Genomic DNA, 21,852 nt, shown 5'->3' on the forward strand with positions numbered 1-21,852 from the left:
GATGTCAGCTAGGGAGTCAACTCCATCTCATTTCTGTGATGTCAGTTGTCTGTGCGGTGCAGTCTGACAACAAGACCAAGTATCATTCAGCAAATAATGTCTTTACTTGGCTCATGTAACTCTGGCCGGGCTATCAGGCTGAACCCATTGAAATTCTCATCCTCAATGGGGTTTAACCGAGATGGACTTCTATTGCACCCAGCAAAAACTACATGGGAAGTCAATACACATCCAAATAACTCAAGAGTGTTGTATGTTTGGGTAGAGGCTTGGGACTGCCTGGGGAGGAAAGATGATGACTGATTGTACTGAAATGATGCCACGCTGTGTTAAAAAATCCATACTTTTGTCACCCAAATGGATTTCAATAAGTATGTTTTATTCTGGGAGCTTGGCGAGGAGCATGTCTGGGTCAGAGGGGGTCCAAGGATTCAGAGAAGTCAAGTGGATGCCAAGTCTTCATACCACAGTCATGACTCCTGCTGGCGAGCAAGGGCACATACTGTGGGGAGAGCTTGGCATCCGTACTACAGTTTCTCACGTACAGGAGGGAGGTGGAGTGTATTTGGAGTTTACGATGGCTGTACTAATTTCTAGGACGGACATGAACCTGTATCTTGAGAGCTTCAGTGCACACACACACACTTGCTGTAGCACCTGCCTCACAGCCTCACTAAACAGTCCTGGTTTGATGCAGATTTGATGCCGCCAGGTATATACTAATTATCATTGAGAAGCTCCTTTACTCCTGGTTAAGCTTTGTATCTCTCTGGACACTTTCCTGGCAGGAGGCCCCCGCAGTCGCTGGAAAGGTCAGTGAGGGACAGTGCCTCTGCCAATGCACTCCTGTCCTCTGAGAGATAGAGAGAGGAGCTGTAATGCTTCTCTTCTCCCACTCCCCTCCCTTCCTCTCCAGAGGCACAAAGCTGCCTGTCACACAGGGATCGAGCGTGACAGCAAATGTGAAAGGGCTAGGAAATGGACTCTCTCACCTACGTGTGTGTGTGTGTGTGTGTGTGTGTGTAGTCACAGTCTCAGCCTTGCTACACTAAAAATGCATTTTATTGATTTTAACTTGGATGTTGAATTGGAGCAGGCATGTAAAGTCAGCAAGTATAAATATCTAAATCCTTTTGGATAGATCTTTGGTGAGCGTACCAGGTACATAAGATGTATCTTGTCTTTGCTCCCAAGATAAAATGTAAGCAAATTAGGCAATACGTATCTCTAAGCTCTTAAAATACAACTGAAAGTAGTTTTTGGGAGCTTATCTCTTCCCCAAGGAGTGAGAAAGGCTTCTGTGTCAAGCAATGAGATTAACTAAAGTACAATCCTACATCTAAGGCTAGTACAGTTTCAGGGGGGGAAATCATGTTACATAAACAGTCGAAGCAACACAGAGTGGTGTATAACTGTGATCAGGGTTCCCACTCAATTCAGGGTTACATTTTCCATGACTTTTCCATGACTTTCCAGGATAATTTCCATTATTTTCCAGAAAAAAAGTAAAGTTCATACTAAACATTTTCTATATCGCAAGATCCTGTTTGACATTCAGTCAATGCTCAAAAATAACATGAATAATTTGCATAATAACAGTCAGTGTGCATTATCATCATATGTGTACGCAGATTAACCGCTGCCATTACTAAAGGTCTATGTAAATAGTTAAATGTCAGTGCATGTTACCGAACTGATGCCAATACTAAATCGTTCCACCCTACCAAACTGCTTCAAAAGTACAGTAAGTGGGTCATTCCATGTCAAATGAACACAGAAAAGTGGATTTCAACCCTCATCATCTCAGAGATATGAAACTGAATTTATAGTTCGAAACAAATATGGTAAGCACGCCTGCAATATTATTTTGTAGAAAAAATGCATCTCCCATAAATTAAACTAATTGATGACATGCATATTTAATGCTTTCATTTCCTAGAATTCATGTTTTGATTTTTGTTTTTGGAAATATGAATAATGTTTTTCACTGACTTTTCCAGGTTCAAAACATTTTTGACCATTTTCCTTGACTTTTCCATGACTTTCCAGGTCAATGTTTTTTTCCCTGACTTTCCAGGTTTTTCCATGACTGTGGGAACCCTGTGCGATGTTCTTCTGAATACATTATATCATAATGATGACGCAGTGGTCCTCACAAGACTTCAGATGAATCATTTGAAAAGACTGGTTTTGATCTCCGCAGTCCCAAACATTCCGGTAAAGGGCTTGTTGACACCGGAATAAATATGACTGCAGAACAATGCACAACTGACTGAATGCAATTTTGTATTCGGCCAAACAAAATTGTCATTAAAAAGCATCAGAATACCTCCATATCATTTTCTATGGCAGCATTTAAGGATGGATGAATCCAAAATGAACCGAGTACTGCTCCTTCTTAAGAAGGGTTTTGTGTTCCCTCTTGACTTGGCGGGGTATGGCCTCTCATCTTGGGAGGCCAGTGTTTTGCTTGCTTTCTAGTTCAGGATGCCAATCCTCCACACACACGGTTTTAGTTATGAATTATGAGCCAATCGCCGTTGTACAGAGGGCTCAGAAACACACAGACTCTGGTATCCACGCCCCCCCGCCCCTCTCTCTCTCTCTTTCTCTCAAAGCCCAGTCTTTAAACAGCACTCCTGTCTCCAGAGGTCTAGTGAGGCAGCCAGGCTGGCGGAGAGCCACACACTATGTCAGAGAATATTCATTAGAAACGATAGTGTTTACACACGCACAGAACCTCTAGGGTGGATTGTGCCTGTCTTTCTCACTCTGCTTTTTGCCAGGGGATCACAAAGGCTGATTAATTCCAGCACATAATACTCTGATAGTTTATTCTACTTCGTCGTGAAGAATAACAAAAGAGGTGAAAGTGTATGAAAGATAGCAGTCGCACATGAGCAATTGAACTCTGTCATGTACTCCACAGCACAGACATACCGCAGTGTGCGAGCTGCGTTGCCGCACACAAAAGTCTCATTCACTCCCAGGGTGTTTCAGACATGGAGATCCGACTTTCGACTACTTTTGAAACGACGGCACGTCTTCTCAAAAGCTGAAACCTACTCCTGATTCCCCTAGCAGGAAGTGGATGAAGCAGCTGTTTCCACAGGGACTATCTAGTCAAATTTTCAGTAGAGTTCCTACCAAAGTCTTGACAAAGGTCTCCTGTTTCTACCTCACGGGCTGAGTCCATGGGAAACTGACAGCAGACATGAGACAGCAATGTGTCTCACCATCATCCCCATTCACCCACATGCTCCAATATCAGTTAGCCTTCTGTGACCTTGTTAACTGCATGCTATAAAAGCTGGGAAAAATGTCAGATAATATTGCATATAGAGAATTGGGTCATACAATGTTATTATCCCATATATTTTGTGGAAGCTCTGTATGTGACATACATAGCCTGTCATTTAGTTAACATTGTGGCATCTTATTTCACGATATTCATCTCAGTGTGTGGATTGCCTCTGTGGTGTGTTGACACCTTCCTTAAATGTGGGTTGGCATTCCTGCCCCTTATGTGAGCGTATTTATGTAAAAAACTAATTACACTAAAATAGCTATAGCAACACATGGGGAGGCATCACACTGTAATTCCACAATCCAATTTAATTGACCAGTCTGAAGCTGCTGTTCGTTTTGATTTCGAGTAAGCCCCTCTGGCAGAATGCTTAATAATATAAATTAATATTCCAGGTCATTTTAAAACTATACATCATCCCTGCCATTCAACTGTAGCTGTCGCAGGAAATGGAGAAATGTGCCTTCAGACCCCCCCCCATTCCCCCATCTTCCACTACCCTCCCTCCCATTCTGTGATAGGAGTCTTTTGTTCTTGGTTAAATGTTTTCATTAGGAAACTAAGCGAGAGAGAGAGAGAGAGAGAGAGAGAGAGAGAGAGAGAGAGAAAGAGAGGGAGAGAGAGAGGGGGGGAAAGGCTGTTGACAGCTTGGCTCAGCTCTTAAGAATTTCCTCTCCTACTCCGGCTGTCCTCCCCTCTCGCTCCCTCTCCCTCTCTCGCTCTCTCTCACACACTCCCTTCCTCCTTCTCCATTAGTTTGCTTCTTAATTTCTAGGAGACGGGGATAAGCTCTCACACGCTCCAGAACCGGGCCAGACGTTCCCGCTCTCAGACATGGCCCACCCCTCCTCGCCCTCCCTTGGGCTCCTGATCCTCTTCATTGGCCAGGCTGTAGCAGGTAAGAGATTGACAGACAGCTGTGAGGCATGGCGCAGGGCAAGGTGTACACTTTGTGGGCACACCTGCCTGTATCTGAAGTTAACTGCTAACCGCCTTCTTACTGAAAGAACGGCTGTGTTTGAAAATGTTTAAAGGTGAGATTCTAGCACAAAGTGGACTTTCAACAGAGTGATTAGTTTTCTCTCCAAAATTTGGCAAACTAGCTTGAGTTTATTTGGAGAGGACACAATTATGGGAGTGAGCAATTTTGACTGCTGCCTGGTGTGTGAATACATTCCTAAGTGAGCAAAAGCTGAATGTAAAGGCAAGATGAAGCTATAAATGGCCGATACCTGCCAGTCCCCTTAAATGTGGTTAAATTAAACCTTTGTCAGTTTAAAATATATAAACATTGCTGCAGCAGTGACCTAATGCTGGACTTTAAGAGTTTGCCATGTTCATTGTTGTTGTTTGTAAGACTGGACCTTTGTCATACCTTTGAAAGCATCTGTACTTCTGGAATTCCTCATTCCAAAAAATCTTGTTGGACTCATTCAGGTGTGTGTCAACAAATGAAAGTTAGTCTGCCATGGTATTCCAGTAAAGGTCTGAATATGCTGATCTTTTTTTTCTTCTTCAATGTATCTATCTTTCCACTTATGTATACAAGCCAACTGTATTTTATGGTATTGTTTAATCTCAGACCCTTCTGAAAAGTGCAGGAGCAATTTCGAAATGTATCTACCAACAGTATCTTGGTACTCAGTAAAGGAGGTATACTGGCTCAGAAGATACGTGAGCAGTGGGGGCTCTGCTAGAATTGCAGCAGACCACTGAATGTCAAGATTGCAGTATCAGTTTGTTTTCAAAAGTGATGTCAGGAAATACAAAGGGGCAGGATCTCGGACCCTTTCCTGCGTGATAACACAGAACTGTGGCTTGGGAAGGACAACTAAATCTATGTGTGGTTGAAGATTAACTTAATATCCAAACCACCCCCACAAAAGAGGAATTTCAATTTGGTCTGGTTAGGGAACAGAGATCTGAGCTGCCTGTATGGATCTCCTTGTCAGAGAATTAATGCCATCCAGACCCTTCTGTTCATTCGGTTGCCAGGATCTTATCCATCCCAGAACCCCCTCCAGCCACGTCTTGAAAGGACACAAGCAGACAAATTACATTCACTACAATGCTTTTTTGTCCTCTGCACTGAACCCACTTCTCTATCTCCATTCCCTGCTTGAGATTTTGTTGTTTGAAACCTGGAAAACACCTCCGGAACCTCTTTGACGATTGACTGAAGTCTTTGAATGCGCATACATACATTATCCTACATAAATGAATGCCGACATCCATTCCTGAACCTTCATCCTTGAACCCTGCTGTCTTGATTGCCCAATTGGCACTCTCTCGTGAGTCCTGTGCTGACAGTGAGGCTGGCAGGGAGCCACGCACCACTCACCCCCTGTGACAGAAAATATTCATTAGAAACAACGGTGTTTACACAAGAGCTGAGGAGCTCCAGCTGGGACTGTGAGTGTGGGAGCCTGCGAGAGCATGACTGTATCTGTCTGTGTATATACTCCGTTATATATATGTGCGAGTTTGTGCACTTACAAATGTGAATGTGTGTCCTAGCCAGTAAGTGTCTATAAGTATGCGTTTGAATGGCGATTAGAGTTGCGATTTCCCTTCCCAGTGGATTGTGATTTACAAGCGGCGGAAACCAATTTTGCATAGGCAGAACTTCCAAGCATTTTTCACACAGCAGAGCTTTCTTATATTTAGTGCTGCCGTCTGCCGTCTGGCTGCTTTATATTCTGCACACTTTTTGACACACCTATATGAGTCTCAGCCTGTTTTACTAGTCCTTTATATACTAAACGACAGACAGAGAGGATATTTTCCCCGGCTATTAAGTAGACAGCACTATTTACAAAGGTATTCACACTGGCTGCACTTGGGGATAGTCAGCTAGGATAGTGGAAAGACCATTAAGGTTTCTAGTTGCAATGGAAGACGCCGTATAATGTTTTGTCTGGCGAGAAATCCCTGGACACAGTGTGCTTGCTTAAATACAGGGTCCAGAGATGCACACCATCGAGGGGCTGCATTCCAGCACTGCTTTTACACTTGAAAGCCGACCACAGCCTGTCTGCCATGTTGAAAGCAATGCAGTCGAGGGGTGGAACGGTGAACCGCAAAGCAGCGCTGTGGGGAGACACCCAGAGGGGCTGCAAATCTGCTTTAGCTCTTTAGAGCAGTCTGGACTAGAGAAAGGGAGGACATCCCCCAGTCGGCTAATATGCTTTGATCAGTGTTCTTCTGCTTCCCTTTACAGATGACAGATGGGAGCTGGATGTTGCATATATGGATGATATTCCTCGCTGGTTAAATAGACAAACCCTTTATTATGCCTCACCGCGTGTCCGATTTCACTTATTGAGTTGGTTTTGATTATGATGAGGTATGGGATTACACTGCTCACACGAGAGGTCAAATGGTTTATATGCTGCACTGTCAAGGCAAAAGAGGAGGAATCAAGCAGCTCCAACGTAGGCCTGGCCACTCCTGTTACTACAACAACACAGCCGTCAGCAGCACAGGTCAAGAGTCCTCAGGTTTTAATCTTGTTACTATGCCAGGTGCCATCTCCCCTTGGCCAAGGGTGATCCCCCCATCTCACGACACTGTGCTACACTGTAGTAATGAGGGCCCCTGCTAATCAGACTGTGCCTGTAACATGCTGGGTAAATACTGAGCCCTGCTCTACAGAAATGAGCAGCCTTGACTTGAGATAATCCAGCTGCTGCAAAAGCACAAAGCACAGAAGAACTTATACTTTGCTTACACTAACGTATTTGATAACTTGACAACGTGCTTCATGCAAGGTTTGAAACATAAGGCTGAAATCCATTGAAATAAACAGGTAGCTGCTCTCACTGAATAAATCTACAATATAGGACAGAGGATTATGGTGATTATACTTCTTAGCAGACAAATACAATTGTTACAGCGCAACTGGGACTGAACCCACGACGCTCCGCTTCAGAGTCCAGAGCCCTGACCACACAGTGCTGCATCGATCAAGGATAACAAAATAACTTCACTGACATCACAAAGGAAAACATTACAACAGGAAAGGAATTAATGCTGTAATGGAAAGAAAACTGTGGAAAACAGCACATGCAGCTGAGGTCCCCCCTTGGTAGTACTTTAGGAACAGAAAACACTCTGGCAATCAAAACAAAACAATGAAAAGAAAAAAGGTTAGGTCTTTTCCAGCACTGATTCAAACATTCTGGAATGGTTTGTTGGACAAATCCAGAACCCCACCCAATTCTCAGACCCAGTTTTTCCAGTAAAAGTGAGATGTCAGGGGAATGGCATCGGGCCAAGTCCATGGTGAATGGTGCCGGGTGCCAGACTCCAAAGCTCGGCTCTAATAGGAAACATGTGGTGCAGCCTGTGATTGTGTCGGAGTAGGGGGCTTGGCACAAACTGTACCTCCGTGTCACCTTGTCAGACAGCCCAGTGCACGGACTCCAGTGAGGGGAGACAGCGCAGGTCCTAAAGAGTGCCCACGTGTTGGGGAGTATCAATCGATCAATTGTTATTTGCTAGTACGCCCTTTGGGAAGGTGCCACCGAGTATCAAGTACACTAATATAGATAATGTGCTCCTTCCATTTGTTTCCCAAACCTCAATCATCAAATCAACACAAAACCTGGCAAATGAAATTTCTCCACAGGGCTTTTATACATCTGTGTTTAATTACAAGGCTTTTGTTTTTAGTGCCTCCAAAGAGACATTTTGTTATTCTTGAAAAAATGCTTTGTAAGGTGCACTCAAGGACGTCAGTTTTGTTGTGCTAACATTTTTCAGTTAAGTCGTAAAAAAGACCTAAATATTCCCCTAAGTAGATTTTTCAGTAGAAGTTCCTTCTACATTGATAACAGAATTACTGTATGTTTCTGAATGTGATTTCTCATGTTATTAGTGAGGTATCACAAATGGATTATAAATTACGATAAATGTGAACTCTTAGTCAGATCAAAACGTCAACACTGCTTGAAGTTGAACTGGTTCTCTGATGACAAAGGAAATAATTGTGTCTAAATCTATATGGATTTTTCTTGGTCAGTGAATGGGGAGGGTTCTTCATTCATCTGAAAAAATACCAACTTCCCCAAAGCACACCAGAAATGGTCGATATATAGATATATAACTCAGCTGTCCACACATTATCAAAGATCATGGAGTTTGTAACGGAGGAGCCTCAAACTTTTAAGGCTTGTGCTGCATGGTTTTATCCTCTGGTTTCTGGAATTCTCTACGTCTGCTAGCCAAACTCTTACACTATAGTTTTTTAAAGGAGGAGACAGGATGCAAGATGTCATTTGGCAGGCTGGGTTAGAAATGAATGGTGGCATTTTGTCATTGTGTTTTTCTCCGTGTGATGTACTTGACTTGGAGCTGTATGGCTGCTTCATCTTTGCACACTGATGTATGGTGACGGCCCCCCTCTGTTCTGTCAACAGGACCCGGGCCTGGCCCACTGCCCAGAGCCGATCGTGCCAGTGCCTGTCAGGAACACGGGGCCCTCCACCACAGACTGGACGCAGTGGAGCAGGTAACATGCCCCACAAGGACCGTCACCAGCTCCTGTACTCTGTGACCAGCTCTGGCACACTGTCCTCCAATGAGGTGTGACATGACAGCTGCCCAAAGACAAACATTCCCTTTACAATTTGCTCAGTAGATTTTTAATGAGCGGAGAGAAGGATTTCAAAAGAACTTGAATATCCAAACAATTTCTTTTCATTACATGAAGTTAAATTAGACTCGTCACATACTTCAGTTTCAGCATTTAAAAAAAAAAAAGGTCTTACAATCTTAGGATTTAGTGAAGGAAAATACTCCTGTTAAGAGTAATGAGTCTGGTGTGTGTGACTTTTGTCTCTGGCAGCGAGTTGTGGACACAGTAGGCAAGCTGGAGGCTGAAGTGTCCCTTCTCCTTGATACCATCGAGGCCCCTGAGTGGAGCCCCCTGCTGGACACTGCAGAACCAACCATTGACATTCTAGATGACAAAGGTGAGGAAATTGCAATTTGTGAAGCCCAGCAGAGCTCGAGAACCGAACCTGTGAGAGCAGCTTCTTAGAAAGAGGTTTGGACACAGAGTTGCCCAGTTTTTACTACCTATTTGACTACCTTGCTTCTGTTACAGACTAAACACTCTTCATTGACATTTAAGATTCTGAGATGTCTACAGTCCAAGATCATCACTAAAGTAATTGTCTGCTTTCGGACAGCCCTGTATTGTAAGAGACTTAATATGAGGAATTTAAACTCTCATTTACTGTACACCTGTAGCATGATTTTAACAACAGATGCACATGAGGATTTGGTAGTTTTCATTATGTCAGCAAACTAATTGGTCCATATGTTCCAGTCCAGCCTCACAATCTTCTAAGAGTAGCTCCCTGTCTGGCCGTCTCTCTCTGTCACGATTTCTTTTCATAGATAAATTCAGCAGGACACTGTTCGGGTTTTCGTTTTCTGGTACAGCTCTGGCTCCCCCATCTGTTGTTACCAGACAGTTGTGTTTGTCTTTCCACAGAGCGAAGCTGATGACATCACGGTGTGCAGCGACACTGATTGGATGAGAGACGCTGGTGCAGAATCAAGTTTTGAACTAGCATTCCAGAAAAAAAATCAAACCTCAGATACACACAGACAGTCTTCTACTTGCACATACAGCTAATAATATAATTACAACTCAAATACAAATATGAACAAAGCAAGCATAATCCATTGTACCTGTAGTTTACTGAATAGATTTATATATTTTTTACTTTTGATGTTTAGTAGATTTTGAGTTACTATACCATTGTATTAAAATTGTAATACATATGTGAATATGAAGTTTAATAAAGATTTGCTTTATAAACCTGCTTATTTTTTGAAACATTATTTCAGCACTTTAGAGGGAGATGATCTGCCTGGAGATTAGAGTAATTATGCCATTGTATTTTGTGGTTTACAATAGAAATTGGAAATCACACAAGCCCTATACTGCCACTGTGAGGCTAAAACTGGGAATATATCGTAGACTACTACAATGAAGGGTTAAAGAAAATGGTTAAAAATATCTTGAGGAGAAAATGTCACTAATATAAAATAGCACAAATATAGGATTTGTGGCAACAGTAATTCACCCATCAGATCATGGCAGCACTCCCTCTTCCTGACATTAACCATGTTTGCACACATATACCATAGTCTGATGTTACATTACTTAAGCAATACGTTATTGGTTATGGTACAGATGCCACCAATGTCCAGAGGAAGCACAATATTTGACACTTCTCCACTGGCAAAGTGAACCCGCCCATCCAGCCTCCGATTAAACTAGTTTTTATTTTTGTTTGTTTTTCAAAAGTTAAGTTCTTTGCCTGCTGAATTGTGTTGCATTTTGTTTCTAAAATCAAACAAGTAACATACATATTTTTGCAGGCATATGTATGAATAATATACCACATTAGTAACAGATTGGTGTAGACGTTATTGAGCAAGGTAAATTACCACTAGTAAGAAAAATATTTTCTATGTGGGAAAATAAAATAGCAATGTTTTATTATTAATAATAATAATCGGTGCTTGAAGAATGCTAGGGTCGTTCAGGATTCTGCGTTTAAAAACGTGCTAACTTATACAATACTATTCCAATATCGCTCCAGTGCTGATATGTGTAGAAAACAGTCACCTTTCCCCAGGTAAACTGCAGGCTCATCCAGCATGCTAATCCAGAAAGGAGATGATGTCGTAATGCGCATTCGCAGAGGGCAGCATGCCGTCGAGGGCGGGGTGTCGTAGTAAAACAAATGTCGTGAAGAGTATGAGGACCACAGACATCTGTATTCAACAAGTCTGCTCTATTCCTGATGGAGCGCCTCAGAAAGCAGCCATTTTACCATAGTCTGACAGCTTAATCTATGCTAATTTGTATGAGCAGTCTAATCTAGAATATATGATCAGGGTGGTTACGTAAACGCTTGTCATTCTCACATTGAAAAACACAGCTAGTTGTGCTTCGTATGTTTAAGCCTCCTATTACAAAGCTTTTATTTCCAAGTCTACATGATCACCTAAGAAAGACGATTTCTTTTCAATTTCTGGATACAGGACCCTCGAGTGTACTTGAGAGATTGACAGGACCTATCTAGCGTCTACTTTCTTTCTATGGTACTGCCAAGTGACGTTGAAGCATCAGCCTGCTTTGCGGCAACGTGTGCTGGAGGTCAGAGAAGTAGGTAGAGGAAAGGAATAGATCTGCTTTTCCATTATAAAACATCGAAGCCGACTTTTCATCAAAATCGCAAACTCAACGAACTGGAGCTCATACAGTCGTGTGATAAACGGAGCAAGGTCCCGAAGCTGACGACAGAGCAGACATTTACAGAGGAATCCGACAAGATCACGTAATTTCCCTTCGGTTTCCGCTCCCCAGAGCCACCGAGCCATGGATAACAGCGCCCCGGGATCCGGCGGGTCCAGAGTGGGGTTAGGAGGGATCTTCGGCGGGGGGGCTCCCGACTACTCAAACACGGAGCTGGCCGGGGTGCCTCGTAAGTATTATCACGCTGGTTAGGAGAGAGACCGCGTTCTTGTAGCGCAGATGTCCGCAGTTGTGCGCAGATCTGCAGAGTCCCAGTGATCCCATTGGCGGAGCCGCGCAGAACTGCGGACACCTGCGCTACACGAATGACTGACTGGTTCTGTGAAGCCCACTCTGCCCCCGAAGACCTGTTATCGGTCTAATGTAACGGTTTAATGTAGGTGTGCGGAGTCACATCATTTGCTCATTTTATATCAACACATTTGATCAGCATCCTGTATTGTTGGCTCATCGTCGGTAGACCACTACGGTACTGACCCTCCTCTCCCCACAGTGACCGGAATGAGCCCCCTGTCCCCCTACCTCAACGTGGACCCCCGATACCTCGTACAGGTAAGACCCCCTCTGCTGTCCTGTCCTGGAAGGCGTGTTGAGCAGGGGGTGCTCAATAATGATGACGTCATCGCCTTCTTTAATTATGAGTTGCTTTATCAATTTGTTTATGTAGGCTGTTTTGTAAGAAGGCGCTTAAGTAACCCTCATCTCTCTTTACACAAAGTCTAAAAATCAGCAGCACAATAAAAAACATTGTGCATGGCACCAGCGTTGGGGAAAAACGTCTTACCTATAACTGTCACTGCTCTCTGCTAAAGGCTCAGCACTTGCTTCTGTGATGTTATTTTTGTTATCGACGTTGTTAGTTCTCGCCTCACAATTAGTATTGGGTTTTCTCTTTTTAATAGAACTGTTAGATAAAAAAAAAAAAAAAAAAAGTCCTGTTTTCGCTTCTGACTATTTCCCGTTTTGCAGCCAAGCACGCCAGCAAGCACGACGCTGATTGGCTGTTGATAAACGAATGGGCTTGCGTTTTGTCTGCCCTCAACCAATCACAGTAAACGTTTATTCTGCCCGCCTTCTTCACTGCCTGTTTCAAGCCAATCACGCCAGTCTCAGGGTTAGCAATGCATTTATAAAAATCGTTTGTTGGCATCACAGCGTTAAGCAGCAGCAGCAGCAGCAGGGGGCGCTGCAGCACCCTCAACACGCCTTTCCCGCGCCTATGGGCAGGACACATTGCATGCATATTCCCTTTCAGTCCCAGATAACAATCCAATGAGAGCAAATCTATAAAATGTCTAGTTCTTCGTTAATCCAAAACGTAGCACCATTTCAGACCGACAGGCTTTGGGTAGGTAGACAAAACCCAAATCTTTAAATACATTGTTTAACACTCAGTGAAAGAAAGAAAGTGATCTGTGAAGAAATGGGCTAAAAGAACTCCTGTTAGTTGATATTTACAAGGCAGTGGCCTGTTGGGTTCAGCATGTGTGTGTGTGTCACTCAGTGCTGTTTCTCAGAGAGGCATTGCGTTTTTCAGGACAGTGAAGAGTTCATCCTGCCCACTGGAGCTAACAAGACCCGTGGGCGCTTTGAGCTGGCCTTCTTCACCATTGGAGGGTGCTGTATGACAGGTGGGCGCCGATCTCTGCTGCATGGCTCTGTATTGCTCTCTGCATCTGTTTACTGAATCTGTAATGGCATCTTTAGTCCAACTCCGAGAACAGAAAAGAAAAGGACTTCACAAATGAAGTGTTTTATGTGACAACAAGAAGAGCATACTTTGAACAGAGCGAATATCACCTGCTTTCCCAGTTCTATGTTATCCTGTTATTGGCTTCTTTATTTATTTTCTTCTATCTCTGACATGGCATACTGGCAAGATAGACACATTATCTACAAATTCAATTAATGGGACTGAAATGGTTATCCTCACCTTTTATGCACTTTCTTTCTTTCCGTCTTCTGCAGGCGCTGGGTTTGGAGCTATGAACGGGCTGCGCTTGGGTCTGAAGGAGACGCGGGACATGGCCTGGTCCAAACCTCGCAATGTCCAGTGAGTGCTCACACCCAACCTTCAACCTGGGTCGGGCCAGGATTACACTCGTATCTTTCAACAGAGCGCGCTGTATTCCCGGCCTGACCCAGTTCAGACTGTTCCACTGCTGGCACTGACCTCTTCACACACAAACACCCAGGTCATGTGATTTCTATGGTGAGATTCGATAGGTGGGTCAGGACTGGTGAGCAGCTTTATTTTGACTTGAAGTTTTAATTTAAATTTTCGAAAAGGGTAGCACAAATTCCCCTCCAGATGTAACCCATCTGCTACACAGGGGTCCTTACTACAGAGTTAATTCTTGTAATATAAGACATTAAATAGGGAAAACCAACAGTATAAACACTGTGCTGGTTTGTGTTCCCTTACATGAATGCATGGGCTTTTATATAATATACTGTATCTTTGGATCAACATAAATCTGTATGTATAATCATAGTTTTGGACAACTAAAAAAGAAAAGAAAATGAAAATGAATTAATGAGAAAACAAACATTCTTAAATAGTGAGAATGTAATGTGTCCAGCTCATAACGTTGGTTGAAATCAGAAATTGTTTGCCCATATCTGAATGTTGGTCATATTATATATGTTTTTGTATTAGATAATGTGGACAGGGCTTTACACAGAACTATTCAATGACGTTTTTTATTCAGCATGACTTTGAATGACTTCTAGTGAACAAAACATGTATTAACTCACCTTGAGGCTCAGCATACTTCTCCCAGTCAATTATTAGTCTAGCCAGTAGAGGGTGTTGCCACCTTTTATTTTTTATTTTACACTTTTATGTAAACCGGTTCCCAAAATGCAACTGTTTTCCTTGTCAGTAGGTGGTGCTGCTGTTCTAATGTAGCTTTTCTTATGGATATCAACCAAGCATTAGACTGCATCTTAAAAAGGAGTAGTTGATGAACTGCAGAAACTTTAAAATATGCAAATTAAACAGGGTTGTAGAAAATCAATGTCACAGACCATATGAGCAAAGAAAATATAGGATTAATATAGGACCCTAGCCCAGGTATGAGATTATAATCCTATCCCAGAGATTATAATCATATTGAGTATTTAATATTTTCCACATACTTCAGTGATGCACCTTCATATTTACTGGAGAGGTTCTGATATGAGAAAGGAAAGTTCTAAGACACTGAAAAGGGGTCATTTATGAAGTGTTGAAAGAAAATGTAGACAAATCCGCCTGAATGGGGCAGCTAGTGCTTTATTGCTCTGTAGAGTGCAAGAGCAATCTGATCTCTTTCTCTCTTACTTGTTTTCTGGCGTGATCTCTCAGTGACCTCACTGTAGCAGAGCTGTTGACTCACCTGCCTGTAGTCAAACACAGCTGTGGCTCTGGGGTCAGGGTCTCCCAGCCAGTTCCTAAACACCCGACTGTGTCGTGAACGTGTTGTTGAGACCAAAGTCCCTCTGAGCTGAACATGGAAGGCAGGAGCTCTGTGCTCTCTTTGCCTGCCATTTCAAACACAGCTGGCCTGACCCTGGTTTCCAGCAATCGCTTCCTAAATAACTCATCCAAGGATGACGCTATACAGTTCATTGAACTTTCCTGTTGTTACTGTAGACAGACCAGTGTACAACAGACAAATATCCAGCGGCCATTTTCCATTAGACTTTTCCATATAAGTGGTGACAGAGGAGTGGGATAATTTCAGCTTCCCTTCTAAACGTCCTAATGGATCCATTTTAATGCAAATCAACGTAACTGATGTTTGAGGCATCTGTTGTAGGACTTGTGTTGCAGGTATTTTTTCAAGTTGTATAATTCTCTAACCTTTTACATGGAAGATATTACTCTTGAATCCCAAAAACTGAAAGCTGCTGAGCTTCAGCATCTTCAAAGGTGGTTATGGGTGTCATGTTGAGCTTTTCAGGAAGAGAGGAATGCTACTCTGATATAAGAATCTGCTACAGGATGGGGTTTTCAAAGTGTCAGAGAGTGGAATGCTGGGATAGCCAATGTTGAGTGTGTGTTTTATTTTTATTTTTTAGGATTCTGAATCTGGTGACACGCCAGGGGGCGACCTGGGCGAACACGCTAGGCTCTCTGGGTGAGTAGAGACCTCTCCTACCCCTCTGCTTCCAGACACCACCTTCATTTCCACATAGCACACTGTATCACCCACAACTTTTGGTTGTGGAGAGCCACAGTCTTCTGAATTTCATTCTAAACAAAGCACTTGGGTACATAATTGCTATAAATAGTCAAGTGACCAAAGACACTTGATCAAAGAGGGATGATGGTCATGCTCTGATGGCTTTTGTTATGCTTCCTATTTCTAATCATTTTAGGGATTTTTGCGAAAGCTGAACTCCAGGAGAATTTAACACCAACCCACTCCGTGTCCTAATAAAATGAGCATGTCTCCAAAAATGCCCCCCCCTACTACTTCACAGCATGTTATATAAATGGTACATATATCAGATATATCAGAGTGTCTCTATAGTAAAGGCCTTGCTGTTTCTGAATGGCACCCGACTTGGCAAAACCCGGCGTGTCCTCAGTAAACTCGGGACAGGGCAAAGCTCAGCTGGCCATTTGAAAGGTTCACACAGTGCAGCTGCAATACAGCGCTCCCCGCCCGTTCTAGACGAGAGGACTGATGTACGTGCCGCTCTCTCTCCCTCTCTCAGCCTTGCTGTACAGTGTGTTCGGGGTCATCATCGAGAAGACCAGAGGGGCAGAGGACGACCTCAACACCGTGGCGGCCGGGACCCTGACAGGAATGATGTTCAAATCCACAGGTGAGAGAGAGGGACAGATCCCAGGAGTGGGAGGAGCTTCCTGAATGTGCTGAACACGAGTGAGCAATGCATCACGCACCACACTAAACTGACGTGGTGTGTGTAGTCACCCCACAACACGCCATAACCCACCGAAACCTTAGCACGCTGACAGGGGGTTCCCAAGCCTAGAGGAGTGACATCACAGTATCAGGCGGATGTAAACAATGAGGCCCGTTATGCCAACCCTGGTGTATCAGCACTATCCTCCCTCAGGCTTTAACAATGTGCTTTCCCTAAATTTCCACTAGGAATTACAGTTCCTCATTTCCTCTCCCTAGTGTTATGTAAGGAGCTGAAGTTCCCTAGAGGGGAAGATTGTGTTTCAGTCAGTCCCCTCCTATGTGTAAACCACTAAAAGATGACAATCCCCACATAAATAGCATTGATGATATTATTATTATTATTATTATTACAGTCCATAGGGGGAAGCTGACAGATCACTTTTCTAATTCAGAGCTTGTTTTGAGTGTAGAGGAGCAGTTCTGCTTTCTGATGTTTGAACCACTACATAGTTCGTATTTGATGCAACAGCAGCAGCAAAGGTCTCGCATGGTAGGACGGACAGACACCCACTCCTCACAAACACGCTGCTGCCAGGTCTTCCTGGGGATTGAAGGTTCTTCCAAACTATACGTGCACAAACGCACACAACCTCATAGCAAAACCAGCCTGAAGACCTCTTACCACTGGGGAGTTTCATAAAAGATTGTATTTTTTTTTTCCTGCAGCCAGTTAATGCTAAACTTTGTGATGTTGAAAGGTCGAGGGAATCAGATGTATGCTTTTGTTAATAATTACCTGGGAGGTGGGATGATGGGGTGTTAAATGGGCACAAAGTGTTTCAGGAGGGTTGAAAAGTGAAAGGCTATAATAGTTAAATGGAGGGATAAAACAATTATGCTACCGTCAGACGTCAGATCTGTGAAAGAGATCAAACATGGTATGGTTTTAAAAACAAACAAAAAAAGGCTTCTTGTTTGTGTGTGCAATCCAGTGCATGACCTGGGGAATCCAGTCGACAAAAGATAAGGATGGTTCTTTGTTTTTATATATGTATGTAAGGGAAGTTGGGTTTGATAAAGTTCTTGGAATGAAGCGTTGGGAAGTTGGGTTTAAAGCAGATAGCTGACATTGTGTGACTGGAAACTACATCAAATAACCCCTTAGGCAAGAGAGTTCTAGCAGCCCAGCGGGGAGTTTTGACATGGGTGCTCAAGGCCAGTTCCCCTTTCTGCTGCAATTTTGCTTTTCAATAGTAGCCAATGGCTTCTAGATCATGATGGTGCTGGATATATTTATTCAGAACAACATGTAACCAAACAACCAAACAATCACTTGTTGAACTTTGATGAAGGTTAGACCTTAAACATTGGCTTTTTTGTTTGTTTGTTTACACAAGTTCATAGTTGTGAAAGAGGAACATTTTTCTTTGTTCATCGGCTATAGTTTAAATAATTAGAAGCACATATTCTTCTACACCCCGTCGAAACTTTTCCATGAAGTAATTAATCAAGACCTAAAATAGGAGCAAAAGCTGTAAGGCTCTGTGGCCTTGGAGACCTGACATGACTGAAATGAATTCACACTTTCTGCACAGTTGGCATAGCACTTTTATTCCTGGAAGGAAAGCGCTGATCTCAGCTGATCCCGAGCCGCTTGGGGAACTGAAACACTGGTGGTAAAACACGGCTGCCCTACCAATACTCCTGCAGTCTGGCTGGCCTTCGGGCTGCCCGTTGGCCCCGTAATTCCACAATACTTTGTAATATTGCCTGTTCATTGGAAATAAACAAACGCCAGAAAATGTGCAATGCTGCTCTCTGTTCATGTAACAACCGTATCAGTTTGGCAAGTTATGGGCCAAAGTCCTGTCTCAAAGTACGCTGCAATCACGAGGCCAGGCAGTAGCCCAGGCACGCGGAGCAGAGGACCGGGGAAAAGATCCTGCATTAGAGACCGAGTTGCAAAACTGCATCGGGAACAATGGGCCAGTGATGAAGATCGCGTGCCTTTTCACATTTCCATAGCTTTAATTGCAGCCTTGGAAGAAACCAAACAAACAAAAAAATGCAAAACTATAATTATGTACAGAAGCTCGCCTTGTTGTAGTTAAACGGTTTGAGTGCACGGTGGGGATGGTTCGTATGAAGTCAGTGCTTCGCTGCAGGTATCAATTAGGGGGCTTAGCGCACGGCAGAGGAGAGAAAAAGGGGTTTAAACAGAACTGAGCTCAGTATCTTTATCATCTCTCCTAGTGCAGTGAGATTAACTCCCATTGTGGGGTAAATCCACACACAGGAGCAACCCCAGTGTCTGGAGAACACATCTGGTCCTTGTGCAATACAAATTCATCAGTTAAGGCCTTAAAGGATATGTGGTGATTTTTCTGGTGCTTGCTTAGAAGTATTTCTTCCTGGGTGACGGCAACTTCTCCCTATGTGATCTGTGCCGGCGTGATAAGTGTCTGGGTGTCTCTGGGACCAGGAGTGGAGATCTGACACAGAGTGATGTGGGCTGTTTCACAGGATGGTCAGCTGTGTGCCTGCAGGCCAGTCCAGCTGTCAGTATCTTTGGCTCTTGAGGAAGGGTGTGACCTGTTTAATGTGCTGCCCCATGAAAAGGCAGCCGATTCCTGTCTGGGGTATCAGTGTTTGGGTGTGGACTCAAGCTGCAGGGTTATAGGGAACATTATCATTTCCCCTCAGACTCACTGGGCCCGAGGACAAACCTACTGATAGGCACGTGTTCAAAAGATGTGTCTGTGTAGATACAAAAGTGCAGAAGAGTGTAACTTCAACTCCTACCCTAACATGGTGTAGGTCTTAAACAAAAACTGTGTGTTTGTATCTGTGAATGTCTAGCAGGATCCGTTTAGTTAGACATGTCCCTTTTTGTTTCTCGTATGCCACCAGTGTACACTCATTAAATGTTAAATGACCCACTGTGTAAAACCCGTGCTTTAAAATCATTTTTGCAGTTTCATGTGGCACTACAGAGTTAGGAAGGATTTAGAATTAAAACGTTACACTTAAGACCTTTAAATCTATTTCCAAGGCATTCGAAATTCTGCTCGTTGGGAATGCCAGTGCTGTAAAGTATAGAGGACAACACCAGTTCTACATGGTCACTGTCTTCATTACATTGTGCTAGCTGATGGGTCCGTGTTGCTTCCGAATTGAGCGTGAGATTCAGTAGGGCAGGATGACTTTACACAAAGAGTGGTGGATGTCTGACAAAGTGCCTCAGCAGACTGTGGAAAATGGAAAATTAAGTCACTTGGATCCTTTCAGTCAGTTTAATAGAGTTCTGAGATCAGTTGCCTTGTTGAGGGGGGGTGGAAGCCTCCTCTTGGTTGTAACCTTTGTGTGGTGCTGTTTTTAACCCCTGTGTGTGTGTTTGTGTGTGTGTGCAGGAGGACTGCGGGGGGCGGCGCGAGGAGGCCTGATGGGACTGGCGCTGACAGGACTCTACTCTCTCTACAACAACTGGCAACACTTGAAGGGCAGCAGCCCACGGCACTCACTGTGATCACCGCAGGCTGGGACAGCGGAGGACTCGTCAGCCGGACACAGACCCCAGCTCCATGAACTGAACTGTCCTCGCACCCCGCACCTGTCCCTCCTGGTCCTTTTCTTTGGCTCAGTTGGACCTTTTCAACCCTCAGCCAGTTCTGCGCAGGCACCTGTGGAGGTCAAATAGGCAGGCTGGCGAGGAAAATGGCCCATTCCTGTAGACACGTTTTTATTTAAACATGTTTTTTGTTTTTGTTTTGTTTAATAAGTTAAAAGTGCTCTAACAAAAATATGTAAAAAAGTTTTCTAATTAGAAGGGATCGCAAATGTTTCCTTATACCGCCATGTCAATAAAGACAAAAACGATTTAAACCCGTAATTTGTTATAATTGTAGTATTTTTAGCTCAATTGGGGGGGGGCTTCCATTAGCAGGAATGTTGTGACTGTTTGAAGAGGTTTAAAGTCCAAGGCAATGCGAATCCATATGAAGTACCTATTTTAAAGTTAATGTTTCATACTGGGCTTAGGACTGGCATTTTGCTGTTCTCTGCAATTCCGATGAAAGGATTTATCAAGATTGGGCTTGACTCCCATATAATGGCAGCGATTGTAAAGCTATCAGTGGCAATTATAGCAGTCTCGTGGATTTTACTGTTGAAATCCCCATAATCAGTTTGTGCGTTTAAAAGCAAGCAAAAAACATGCAGTTTTGACATGTTCTAACGTGTCAGTTAAGAGAAAATATTGCCTAGCAGAAATGACTGTGGCAAGACTGCTTCCTTGGCACTTATTATAAATATACTGTATTGCAGGGAATAGAAGTCTTGTCAACTGAGCATGCAGACTCATTGAAGGGATATCATGCATGTAGTTACATATATAAATGAGACTTCCCACAATACGTTACCTATTACAGACCTATACTAGTTCCACATTACAACTTACATTTGTACCCATTTATACAGCTGGGTATTTTGCTGGAGAAATCTAAGTAAAGAACCTTCCCGTTATGAGTGCAGCACCCTTACCACTGCTCCACAATGTCTACTACTATAACTTTAAAACAATGCGATGTATACTTTTATAATTGTAAAACCCACTTTACTAGAGCACAGTGCCATATTCTGGGTATAGCCCAGTATCTACCTTTTCACGGTTTAATAAATACTCTCGGGTGCAATTAAGCTGGCTACCAGGAAATGTATTTGCCTATAATGCCCACGTGCATCATTTAGACCCAGCGTTTCTATCTAGTTTGCTCTCATGTGGTCATCTGAACTAAATAAAAAGTACTCCTGTTCACAGTTCTTCCACTCAGCTAGGCCTTCAGTCTCTTCTCCAACATTTGGTTGTACAATAGAATCATTACCCAGTAAAATGTGCTCTTTCCTTGATGAGTGGCTATCAGCCAGAGGTTGTTTACTCTGGTTGATTACTCCGCAGGAATGGTGCAATAAACACAGACATGTGGATAAACTGGGCCGTAGTCGATTGATCTCGTCTCCTTGATAACTAAAATGCTTCCTTATTGTTTTTTTTTTTTTGTTAAGCTGAGATTACAGTAAGAGTCTGGCAGAACTTTCACCTCTTCGATATCAGTCTGCCTGGACTCTTGCAACACTTCCTTAGGCTTTAAGCAAAATATGGAGACCATGACAAAATGTCCACCTGGGGTTTCTGTGGAACTAAATGCAACTAACACTAATGTGTGGAGAGAATAACCCGAAATAGAGTAAATTTCAAGTGAGAGCCTTTGCAATGAACAGGGCTGAAAGGATATTGTTCTGTATAGAAGATAGGTACAACCTAACATATGGTAAAAGTGTAAAAA

The 21,852-nt window shown here is 43.2% G+C and overlaps 2 protein-coding genes across 2 annotated transcripts; both read left to right on the top strand.

Annotated features, from left to right (window-relative positions):
• Positions 1-3,938: 3,938 nt before the first annotated feature.
• LOC136715597 (placenta-specific protein 9) lies at positions 3,939-10,139 on the top strand. The gene is made up of 4 exons (XM_066692860.1): positions 3,939-4,205; positions 8,728-8,819; positions 9,156-9,282; positions 9,810-10,139. The coding sequence occupies exons 1-4, from the start codon at positions 4,142-4,144 to the stop codon at positions 9,818-9,820; spliced, it is 294 nt and encodes a 97-aa protein (XP_066548957.1). The 5' UTR covers positions 3,939-4,141; the 3' UTR covers positions 9,821-10,139.
• Positions 10,140-11,191: 1,052 nt separating this feature from the next.
• timm23a (translocase of inner mitochondrial membrane 23 homolog a (yeast)) lies at positions 11,192-20,399 on the top strand. Its single transcript, XM_066692859.1, has 7 exons — positions 11,192-11,817; positions 12,142-12,200; positions 13,186-13,279; positions 13,617-13,701; positions 15,714-15,772; positions 16,356-16,466; positions 19,921-20,399. Exons 1-7 carry the CDS (start codon positions 11,712-11,714, stop codon positions 20,034-20,036), a joined length of 630 nt encoding a protein of 209 aa, XP_066548956.1. The 5' UTR covers positions 11,192-11,711; the 3' UTR covers positions 20,037-20,399.
• Positions 20,400-21,852: the final 1,453 nt, after the last annotated feature.

This window comes from Amia ocellicauda, chromosome 20 (assembly GCF_036373705.1).
Source record: "Amia ocellicauda isolate fAmiCal2 chromosome 20, fAmiCal2.hap1, whole genome shotgun sequence".
Lineage (NCBI taxonomy): Eukaryota > Metazoa > Chordata > Actinopteri > Amiiformes > Amiidae > Amia > Amia ocellicauda.

Coding starts and splice junctions, on each gene's coding strand:
- LOC136715597 (XM_066692860.1), top strand. CDS start 4,142: ATGGCCCACCCCTCCTCGCCCTCCCTTGGGCTCCTGATCCTCTTCATT. Junction 4,206..8,727: donor CATTGGCCAGGCTGTAGCAG/GTAAGAGATTGA, acceptor TTCTGTCAACAG/GACCCGGGCCTGGCCCACTG. Junction 8,820..9,155: donor GACTGGACGCAGTGGAGCAG/GTAACATGCCCC, acceptor TGTCTCTGGCAG/CGAGTTGTGGACACAGTAGG.
- timm23a (XM_066692859.1), top strand. CDS start 11,712: ATGGATAACAGCGCCCCGGGATCCGGCGGGTCCAGAGTGGGGTTAGGA. Junction 11,818..12,141: donor GGAGCTGGCCGGGGTGCCTC/GTAAGTATTATC, acceptor CTCTCCCCACAG/TGACCGGAATGAGCCCCCTG. Junction 16,467..19,920: donor AATGATGTTCAAATCCACAG/GTGAGAGAGAGG, acceptor GTGTGTGTGCAG/GAGGACTGCGGGGGGCGGCG.